Below are 11,654 nucleotides of genomic sequence, written 5' to 3'. Positions count from 1 at the left end.
ACGTTCTCCAGTCTTTGCGAGGCTTGCAGAAGGAAACTCCCCACCTGTCAAATTTGAGATCAACGGCCACCAGTACAACAAAGGATACTATCTAGCAGATGGTATATATCCTCAGTGGTCAACTTTTGTGAAGACAATCTCGAAACCCCAAGGTGAGAAGAGAAAGAGGTTTGCCCAAATGCAAGAGAGTGTTAGAAAGGATGTGAAACGTGCTTTTGGTGTGCTTCAATCCTGGTGGGGTATCGTTCGAAACCCTGCACTGTCATGGGATGAAAGGAAGCTTTGGGAGGTGATGACTGCTTGTGTGATCATGCACAACATGATCGTCGAGGACGAGCGTGATGAGAGTATCTTCGACCAAGGATTTGATTATCAAGGTGAAAATATTGAGCCCTTGCACCATGATCCGGCCACATTTGAACAGTTTGTCCAATTCCACCGTGAGATGCGTGATTGGCACACTCATTTGAATCTTCAAAATGACTTGATTGAGCACGTCTGGGATCACATTGGCAACCAATAGATGTATTGGTCCAATTTATGTTCAGTCAAGACAATCTCGATTTGGTTGTAAAACTATTTTATTTAAGACAATTTCAATTGAGTTGTAAAACTATTTTAATTTTTAGACAAATATTTGGGTTGGAAGTAGTTTGATGCAAATTTAGGCATTTTTGGCCCTCACGGACAGGATGGGGCAAATGGATGCGGCCGCGCGCTGGGCGCACGGCCACCGCATACCAGGACAGGCCCGGACACGACCCCAAACCCCTACCGAAACGGACAGAATCCGGAGGACGTCCGTTTGGGGTCGCGCGGTGGAGTTGGCCTAACATGGTTGTGTAGACTATAGAAGGTTTCAGTGAGTCCTTACTCTTCTTTATGTATTTCTGCCCCTCTCCAGTTTTCCACTATAATAGTTTGAATGATAGGGACATCAGGAGATTAGTCAAATCTGACAGAAAATGGACATAAAGGTTGCCTGAACAAATCCAGTAGGTTCCCAAATCAATGTTACAGTACTGTATTACAAGCAATCAGTCATCTCTCCTACACATCAGCATGCATTAAATTCACAGACATGGTTACTATCGACAAAGAATCCACATGCTTGCTAGAGATGTAAATCAGACAATATTTGACGGGTCATACGCAATTACTCAAGTACATAACTCAATGATCTATTTATCTCTTGGTTTTGAACTGCCCCGTTTAGAAGCATCTATACTATACTAAGACAGGCTGAGACATGCTACCAGACATACTTGTGCTTGGTGCCCCCTCTTGCCGACTACCTTCATCAGGGTTTTTTCCGAGCAAAGCATGTTCACCAGCTTCACTATGAATCATTTTCTGGAAGTACTCAAGGCATTGCTCCATGTCTGCTATATACTTCTTCATGCTCTCAACATGCCGAGAGAGATCTAATCCCATCTTCATCCATTTTATACCAACTGAAGCTTGATTAAGCCGCCTAGCCAAATATGACTTGTTCCAGGCAGACACTGCAAGCCACTGCCCTTCCTCACATGGATATTCGCCCTCTCTCAGTCCAACCACGATCTGGTAAGCTTGTCGATATACACCATACACTGCATCACTCTTGCTACCACTTAAGTCTTGCAAGCCAGCAAGGCAGGCTAGGTTCCTGAGGGCAGCACTGATTACCCTGTAGTTTGGGGAGTGAGAAGCAAGGGCGGTCTTGATGCTAGCCTTCAGTGAAAATTCAGCAACCAGCAGGTTTGGTGGGGTGCCTTCAGAAGCAGCTTTCCCAAGTACGAGAAGATGGGACGGCGTGCATGCTTTAGAGGAAGCGAAGTTCTTGACTAGTTGGAGCTGCTGAGGATGTGCGCTGGTGTCCATCCTGTCAAGGAGTTGGTAGGAGTAGAAGGTATGAAGAAACAGAAAGATGTTGGCCTCAGCCTGATCAGAGGCGACTGAACCCGAGGGCCAGATTGAAGGTAATAGCTGCACATCAATAGAACTGAATCAGAATAATAGTAGAGAAAACTGAACCACTTTAGAACATACACAAAGGGGTAGGTAACTTTTAGTATTTGTTAAACCCCATGTTTACCTTGCCAGCTCTGCTGAGCATCTCAACACCTTTTTTAACATCAGAATCCAACAAGGGAGAATTGTTTAGCTCCTCAGCTTTAAGCATGGAAGTGACACTCATGATTAACGCTTTGCAAAGTGTGGGGTGATTTCCATCACCCTCATCATTACTTGCACCACCAAAGAACTCTGCTGCAAGCTCAAAGAACTCAGCACTAAGATCATACTTTTGCTCCTTAGCCACCCTTCTACCCATATTCCAGCTATTGCCTGCAAACCAGTTCAGTTCACGCGCCCCAACAGGTCCATTGCCAAAAAAGCCTTCCACGCCAAGGTCAGACATCCGTAGCTTGGCACGTCTCGAGTACTTAAGGATCTCATCCTCAGTACCTTGCTCACGACGGAGGAGCTCAATAAGAGTGCGGAGGACAGTAACCTCACGCTCTGGCATAGGCTTTCCGGCAGAATAGAGACCAAGAAGGAAGGTCAATGAAGCAACTGCTACCCGGACAGCCTTGCAGGCAATAGCCTCATGAGTTGTGAGCATTAGGAACACGGGATTGAAGTCAATGCAACCCATCATGGTTTTTATCTGCTTGATAGCCTCGTCCTCGTCGTTCTTCTGAAGATGAATTTTGATCTGCACAATTCTTCTGGGTTAGCAAACAATACCAGAGTTAAATGAGACCCCTGAACAATTAGCATGTATATTTATTACCTTCATAAAGGCACAGTGGGCATTGTGTTCCACCTACAGATACACATTTTGAGCAAATCGTAAGAAGCAATAGGCAAGATTATTTAATGAAGTGATGAGGAGAGGGATCAATACCTTGTCAGCCTCATTGACAAACTCATGTGCTCGATCCAGACGTTGAAGGGCTAGATAGCAAACGGCAAGGACTCGGAGGCACTGTGCTCGCCGGACTCTGCTTCCCTCTTCACGGGATAGATAAAGCATCGATGTCTCAAACAAGTCCGCACATATATCGTAGTTCTTTGCATTGAAATGCTCAAACCCGCTGTCCCAAATTCCAAATGTCAGCCTCAGCAAGAAATCATATGTACATAAAATTGCTGTAAAATTACTTGTGTAAGAGAGTGCAGACCAGTTCCAGAGCAGTGTATGCATTGCTCCACGGTGACTGGTGTTAGCCGGGCCATCGAACAGTGCGACCACCCTCTCATCCGACACGAGCTCACCGATCGCCCTTGCGCGCCCAGGGCTACCGATACCACAATCAACTACCCTGGTCACCACTCTCACAGCAGCAGCTGCAACTCCCGCGCAGCAACGTGCAACAAGTGCAACGAGCACCTTGCGTGCAGCCTCAGGCCCCGCGGAGGCAAGGTACACCTCAGCAGCCCCCACGCATAGACTCTCTGATGCGTTGGCGTTGGCCATGAGTCTCTCGAGCTCCCTCTCGGCCTCCGCCAAGTTGCCGGTACCAAGCCACGCGTGCAGGGCCATGAACCCCATGCTCGGGTGCTCATCCGCCTCCCCAATTAAATCCCTCGAGGCATGGATAAAAAACAGGACGTCAGCGTGTTCCTTGGCTTTGTGATGCTCGAGGGCAAGGTAGCGGAGGCATCGACCCTTTTGCTCCGAGCTGGAGGGGGAGGGTGAGGCCAGCTTCTTTTTTTTTGGGGGGCGGGGCAGCTTCTGGAAGAGATCTAGCGCCTCGGTGAGGAGCATGGACGCTACGACGGCGGGGTCGGAGGGCTTCGCGAAGAGCGTGGCCTCGCCGACGTACAGGTACCCCTCGGCGAGGGATCTGGTATACTTGCGGGGCGCGGACGCGAGGGACGCGAGGGACTTGGAGCGGCCGAGCAGCGCGACGGCGAGGGACTGATCACCCGCGTCGGACGCCGCGCGCGCCCGCGCGAGGTTGAGGCCGAGCAGGATGCGTCGCTCATCCTCCGTGGCGAGCGCGGAGACGAGCGGCGTGGCCTTGTCGAAGCAGGCGGTGGCGAGGTCGACGCGGCCGAGGTCGAGCCACCCCTGGCCGGCGCGGAGGAAGAAGGATGCGGCCTTGACGGGGAAGCCGGCGAGGAGGAGCAGCTCCGGCGCCACCTGCCTGACCTCCGCCTCGGCGGCGCGGGCGGAGGGGCCCAGGGCCAGCGCGGCGGAGTTGGCGCGCTTGTCCACGGCTTTCCAGAGGCGGTTGCCGAGATTGTACAACTGTAGCCTGGGTAAGGCGTCGGTGAGGGAGGAGGCGGCGGAGCCGAGGTTGGTGAGGACGCGGCGGAAGTCGGCGACGAGCTTCTCCGGGGGGGAGGGGTCGGGGGCGTCGTACAGATCGACGACCCGCTTGAGCTCAGAGAGCTCGGAGATCGTCATGGCGGCGGGGGCTGGGGTTCCGGCGGGATGCGGCGCGGCGAGGCGAGGCGTGGGGAACGGGGGATGGGGCGAGGGTTCGTGCCGGTCCTTCCTTCCTTCCTTCCTTCGTTTTTTTTGGGAAGCTTTGGCCGGTCGCTCGCGTACCGCTGGATCGCCCAGCGATTCTATGGCTAACAGGTCTACAGATTCAACTTCAAAAAAAAAGAAAAAGAAACAGGTCTACAGATTCATTAATTGTTTGCGTTGTTGGATTTCCTCCTCGGCCCACCACATGCCCCTTGGCCCATCACGGCTGCTTTTTTTCCCTCTCATCCTCCAATGCGTCGTCCGGCGAGCTGCGACCGTGGCGGCCGCATGCTGGAACCAGCGTCCCGGCGTACTGGAACCAGCGTTTTTTTTTTTACTAAATCCATTCAAGTCAGAGCTACGACTGCAACGACGAAGACAGCCTTTTGCTGCAATCATCGTCACCCGCGGCTGCTCTCCTTTGCTATGGCCGTCTTCGCGCCAGGACGGATGGACAATCAGAAGCAGCGCCGCTGAAAGCGCACACATCAAATCCATCAGAATCATCAACCCGTCCGCATGGAGACAGAGCTAGTCAGATAGCGCATACCAAATTATCAAGTACTGGTAACTCATCATGTCAAGCTACAGAGTTTGATCCCCATTTCCTATGGGCGTACAAACAAAGCTATCAAGTATTTTTTTTTTTTTGAGCTTAGCTATCAAGTATTGCTAGTACGAGTCCGATCTGAGAAACAATCAAGTCAAAAAAAAGAAAAGAGTTAAACCAACCACGACTGGAAGGAGGACACGGACGAGAGTCGATTAAGTCGGCCACGACACGGAAAGCGGACGTGGATTCGATCCTCCGCCAGAGTCGCCGCAGCGCCTCCACGCCTGTTTGCTGAGCCGCGATGGGAGTTGATTTCTTGTGACCTGAGTCAACCCGTCGCCGCGGCTCGCTCCGCTAGCCATCTCCGTCGGATGCGCCGCTCTGCTGGCCTGAGTCGCCGCCGCTGAACCAGGCGCCTCCCTTGTTCCAACCTCGTCGAAGCCGGCCGTGCCATCGCTTTCGCCAACCCGCCACAACCTCCCATCACCTCTGGGCCGGTCGCCGCCGTCGCGCCCTCGTCGTTCGAACTGCCGGTCGCCGAGCCACTGAGTCACCCCGGCGCGAGCAGCCCGACGCCTGCTTAGGCACGCGTGGCCTCACCGGCCATCGTCGCCTCACCATCACCACGGTCTTCCCCGTTGCATCAAGCCACTGTGGCTGGCGCGCCTCTGGCTCACTCCGCCGCCGTGAGCTGTTGTCTGCCTTCGCGCGTAGCCATGGCCGGCTTCCCCTGCTGCGGCAACCACAACAGTGCTAAACTGCCGCTCGTTTTAACTGCAGCAGGTCAATCGCGGCACTGCCGCGCTGCCAAGTCGTCGTTGCCATCGCGTACTTCTTGCCTTGAGCCGCCAGGGACTCGTTCTTGCCTTGCCCGAGCTTCAAGTCGCCGCCGCCCAGGCCGTCCTCTGCTATAGCACGCTGAGCCGGATCCGGTTTCCATCTTGAGATGTCCTGTGCGGCTGCTCCTGCTGTTTCTTCTGCCAAGACTCGTCTCCGCGTTACCAAGGCGCCCCTGCTGTGGGAAAATACTACTATTATGTTTACAACAGGTTGATGGCGGTCAAAATGCTGGATTAAATCCCAAAGACCAGAAGCAAAGTACATTGGTAGATCAATTACGTCAAGACCTTTTGATTAACTATTGGTGGACTGCTACCACGTGTGGAGGCCTGGTACAATACTACATGTGCTATGACATTCGCAGAGCAGAATTTCATCTATTATTTGTCCATGCTGCACATTATCAAAGTCTGCGCTCATCCGACAAACATCAGGTGCTATTTTTCTAAGTATTTTATCAGTACGTATTTTATTTCAAAACAATTACTCTGGTCTGTGGTATTTTTTCACAGAACCATTATTCCTTAAAAAAGGTGTCATAAAAGTGGCGTGAGCAAACATTATTTTGGCACTAGCGCTCGTCCTGCGCAAGTTGCCACCTCCGCTACATCAACACACGGGACTGACTGAGTGTCCATGCCCGTGATCGACTTTCCTGCGTCCGTGCTATTTCCAACGCCATTCCCGACTCTCCTGTCCGCACCGGCTTACAACGCCACGGCCGGTTCATCTGTGTGTGCCGCCTCAGATGTTGCGGTCGTCTTTACCGTCCGTCTCTCACGGCCTGGTCTACATCAACACACCGGACCGCACCAGTCTGCATAAGCTGTTTATTGAGTATGAGCAAGTCACTGCTTGGGAAGCCCGGTTTTCTTTCAACAAATTGGAGGCAAATTATCATGTATTATCAGCCGCCGTCTGCACTGGATGGCTCAATGGGTATGCGCACAAGTCGCCGCCACTACAGTTTGGTTAACTTCAAACAGCCAGTTGGGAGGAACCATTGGCCGAGTTGCTGACACGGCTCATACAGGATCATTTATAACCCGCCGCAGTCACCTCAACCTTCTGTGGATTCACATCACATTATCAACGCCAACAATACACCTCTTATGTTGTGGTCAAGCATGGAGAGTCTGAAGCCAACTCCTCGAGTAGTCTTGAGACTAGGGGGCTACAATGGCATGACTCGGCAGAATTGGCCGATTTCAATGCATTCAAGAACTACGGGTCATTGGAGGGAAAAGTAACCCGGCCCCGGAGATTACTGCTCTATCGATGAAAATTTAAAAGGCCGTCAGAAAAATTCCGGCTCACAATGATGCTTCCGATTTAAAAATCCGGCTCGAGAGACATCTTTCTCCCACAAAGCTTTGAAGCTCTCAAATCCGGTTCAAGGGAAATTTATTTACCACAAAGCTTTGAAGCTCTCAAATCCGGTTCAAGGTAAATTTATCTCTCACAAAGTTTTGAAGCTTTCAAATCCGGTTTAAAGTTCCCGTTCAAAAAGAATTAATCTCTCGCAAGTTCGAGTTCTTAGAAAGATGAAAGGGTGCCAAAAAAACTTGCTGCCATGATGCGCGGTTCAAACATGGGTATCCTACCTTACGGCTTATCTTATATGGTCACTTGGGGGCTTCCTGCTCATCAGGCATAGCTATCAGTATCCTCCTGGTCGGCTCAATGCCAAAACTTATATGGTCACTTGGGGGCTTCCTGTTCAAACATAGGTCGTATTCGAACCAAAGAGAACATAGCTGTCGATACCCTTTTGATTAGCAAACTGCTGAACCTACTTGGGGGCTTCTTGATCGTATCCGAATCATAGCTCAACTCCTTTGGGAATCGACGTGGATCGTATTCGAATCAGCGTCGCTAAACAACTCTTAAGGTCATTTGGGGGCTTCGTGTTCAAACATAGGCCGTATTCAAATCAAAGAGAACATAGCTGTCGATACCCACTTTGATCAGCAACGCCAACGCCACTGGGGTTATATGATCGTATTTGAATCTTACCTTAACCCCTTTGAAACGGTTTACTGATCGTATTCGAATCGGAAGCCTCAAAATTTTATCTATTTTTATACAATCGCAAAAAATTGAGTTGTCACAAATATCATATGTGCCGGCTCTTACAGAGTTGAGTTATAAACTTCACTGTCCGGGTCACATAAACTGGCGGTATCATTCAAAGGATCATAGGGATCTTGTGATCTACTTGCGTGCAGGATAAGACTATATTTGGGTGGTTACCCGCCCTGGCTTTTGACATTAAGTGTGACACCCCAAAATTTTGACCTTGTTTTGTTAATTAAAATTTTGCCAGGAAATGAAATTTTTTATTTTCTGGGCTCCCTTTTGATTTTTGGACCATTTTTCTCTCTTGTTATTATGGAGTTTTCCCCAAAAAGAAAACCTTTCAAAAATGTTATTGGGCTTGTTTAGCCTCTCAAGAAAATCTTTTCTTTTATTAGTAGAACTAATTACATAATTAATTTGCTTGATCTTTTTTTTCTTGAAAGATGGTTTTCCTAGATTATATGGCCATATTTGAACTACAACAATTTGATAAATTCACTTAAAATTCCAACAAAAATTTGGAGATGCCAGGTGATGTTTTTAAATCACTTTTATGCAAAAATAACTTTTATTCATGAAATATTTTGAGCTCTACACCCAATTCTCTTCTCTGGTCCAGTGGGCAATTTTGCACTACAACTCATTTAAATATTTCTTTCTAGCTTCCACCAAAATTATGGGATGTTAGTAGCAGCATATGATTCCACTTTATGCAAAAACCTAGTGATGTTCTTTGAAAATTTTGAGTGAATCAACCTCATCTTCATTCTGGTCCAACATGATGGTTTGTACAGCATCCATATTCTTGCTTGCTCTTTGGCTCTTGATTCTTTCCCCAGCTTGTAGACCACCCTACAAAACCCCTAAGTCCAGGAGCATGCAACCATTGGAATACTTTTGGTCCATGAGATGATGCCATTTACCTCCTGTCCACAATTGTAGTTCTGCAAAACTTGCACTAACAAGTTTGTGCTTTGTACAAACTAACCTCACCACCCTCTTGTGCATCTAAAGAGACTAGGATCTGGAAGATTTGGCCACTCCAAGAAAAGCCTAGGTGCCTGTGGCTTTTTGTCGAACACCTAGAGTGCATGGACAGATTTGGCATGAGTTTTGGTTTGCATTGTGGACCTGATCCTCTGACCCAACAGGCATGTCCACTAGAATCCCAGCTACCCCTAGACTAGACCTGCTAATCCCTAGCTCCAACCAAGCCACCTAGCAGGCCATGGCATTTCGTCGAGCAGATGGTGGGCGTGCACTGGGCGCGCCCAGAGCGCGCCAACTGCAGCCACACATCCGAAATCGCCGCGTCCCGCCCCTGGTTTTGCCACTCAGTGCAGAGCCACGCCACACACTCTCCCTCTCTCCAGAACACGCCAATCAGCCCCTCGCCACACCTCCGACAGGCCAAGAACTAGCCGCCACGGCCGCCCGACAGTGCACCCTGCCACGGTCGGCACCGCCGAGCCACCAGCGCTCGCCAGCTGCCCCCTGGAGCGGCTCAAGCTCATCCGCAACCTCGTCCTCTAGCGCGCGTCGCCGCCACATCACCCTATCTACAGAACGGCGGTCGCCGGCAAGCTTATCCACGGCCGCCGTGAACCGACTCGGATGTGCTATAAAAGGAGGCCCCCGAGCTCAACCCCGCACGCAGGCAGCCTCACACCATTCCGCTCGTGCCCCCTTAGCCGTCAATCGAAGAGAGAGAGTCGTCTTCTTCCTCTCCGGCAACTCCTGCCGCCGCCACTGCCCCAGCCATTCCGGCGCCACCAGGACCTCTCCCTCTCCACTCTCTCCACCAGAAGCTCTCTCTTCCTCCCGTGAACCCTTTCCCCTGATCGATTTTGATCAGGAACCACCACAGCCCCAAAACCACTTTACTCCCGACGCCGCCGGCCGCCGCGAAGCTCGTCGCCGACGACTCCCTTCATCCCCATCACTCCCTCGACCACCGGAAGAACCGCCCCGGTCTTGCGGATCCATCCCGACCCTCTGGAGCCCGCGGGGAGCCGCTGTTCGCCAGCGTTGATCGCCGTTGCCTCGCCTCCGTTCGGGCAGAGGAAGAGGAGGGAGAGATAGACTGGTCAAACCTGACCAGTGGGCCAGGCGGGCCCACTGTCAGTGACCCAGCGCCGGTCCACGCAGGAGTAAGTGGAAGCGCATTTCCAGAATACGCCTTCGACGTGTACATTTTTGAAACGTTTTCTTTTCTTTTTCTGTTTTATTTAAAAAAACAGATTTTGACCAGGACTTTGACTGGCTATAACTTTTTAATTACAACTCCAAATGAGTTGATTCTTTTTCCTACCTCTCTCAAATATTGTCTAGTTTAGTTTAAGATTTATTTCAAAAAAATTCAGACAACTTTTTGGTACTGTTTTTGAAACTATATATTGATTCAAAATATTTTTAAATAGGATTTTGTAGAGAGGAGAAAGGTTTCAAATGTTTTGGAGTGCACCCTGCCTTTCCACACATTGAAGGCAAGCATTCTGAACCCTGGCATAATATTTTGCATGCATTGTTTGACACGATCATGACACCACCTCAATACGTAGAACTCGTTATTTTATGTGGTGATGTGATCATTTGCATGAATGCTTATTGAAAATTTCCTTGCTGTTGGAAATGGACATGCTTGTGATAGTGATCATCCTCGTATGCCTTTCGTGCCTACCGGAAGGAAAACGGGAAAGTCTCTGTCTTGGGTAGACCCGAGCTTGTCCCTAGTTCCTCGTCGAGACGAGTGTGTCCGGCATGGCATGAGGGGTATGATGAGTGGTGACTCTGTCTGTTGGATGAAATATATACGTTATGCTAATCATGTAGGGAATACTTAAACCTCCTGAGTCGACCCTAGATCGAGTCTTGTTCCAGTAACCCCCATACTTGTTTCGTACTACCACTTGTCTCTACAACAAGTAGAGTATGGTTCAGTAAGTTGTCAACCTCTTTCTAGCACACACCGTACAGAGAGGCCATGGTGGAAGATACCGGTTGTAGCTGGTAGGCAGGCCACTGGTCCGAGGGCATGGGTGTTTCCGGTTGAGACCGAGAGGGAAGGCCACCCCTTAGAGCGCGCAATATAAATTTGATCCCATGCTACGCGAGGTTGTAGCCTCCCCACTTAGAGTTTGCTTGACAGGTGTCGTGGGTGATTCCAGACACGTGTGCGATTTAAGCTGGTGTGTGTGCAAGTTAGGTGTGTTTTCAACAAAAAGACCGTAGACGGAATTAGTCCCGATGGACTAAAGGAATCCGTTACTCGTGGGTAAAGAGTACACCCTCTGCAGAGATTAAACCTATTCGAATAGTCGTTTCCATGGTTAAGGATTACAGTCTGGGATGGGTCAAGTGTTGGTCTTAGTGTCGGTCTTCGGAGGAGAAAAACTGTTAAACCAGAACATGGATCATGACTTGAGACTTATGATGATTATTATTTTTATTATGGACTAACACCTTTATATTAATTGAAATACCGAGTATCCCTGGGATGGTTTTACCACTCCTGGGTATTCACTGTGACTATTTATAAGCCCTTTATGTGGTATCGCTCAGACGCCCGACTGTGGCATGCTTGTTATTTCTTTTATAAGCCCTTTATGTGGTGTCGCTCAGACGCTCGACTGTGGCATGCTTGTTATTTCTTTTATAAGCCCTTTATGTGGTATCGCTCAGACGCCCGACTGTGGCATTTCTTTTATAAGCCCTTTA

At 49.7% G+C, this 11,654-nt stretch overlaps 1 protein-coding gene across 1 annotated transcript; it reads right to left on the bottom strand.

The window, feature by feature from the left end:
- Positions 1–961: 961 nt before the first annotated feature.
- Positions 962–4,526, bottom strand: LOC119310598 (TPR repeat-containing protein ZIP4-like). Its single transcript, XM_037586288.1, has 5 exons — positions 3,168–4,526; positions 2,891–3,080; positions 2,777–2,809; positions 2,078–2,698; positions 962–1,968 (listed from the first exon to the last, which is right to left on the bottom strand). The coding sequence occupies exons 1-5, from the start codon at positions 4,397–4,399 to the stop codon at positions 1,228–1,230; spliced, it is 2,817 nt and encodes a 938-aa protein (XP_037442185.1). The 5' UTR covers positions 4,400–4,526; the 3' UTR covers positions 962–1,227.
- Positions 4,527–11,654: the final 7,128 nt, after the last annotated feature.

This window comes from Triticum dicoccoides, chromosome 5B (genome assembly GCF_002162155.2).
Source record: "Triticum dicoccoides isolate Atlit2015 ecotype Zavitan chromosome 5B, WEW_v2.0, whole genome shotgun sequence".
NCBI lineage: Eukaryota > Viridiplantae > Streptophyta > Magnoliopsida > Poales > Poaceae > Triticum > Triticum dicoccoides.
Note: the sequence above shows the minus strand (reverse complement) of the source record. Positions and strands in the feature narration are given on the sequence as shown.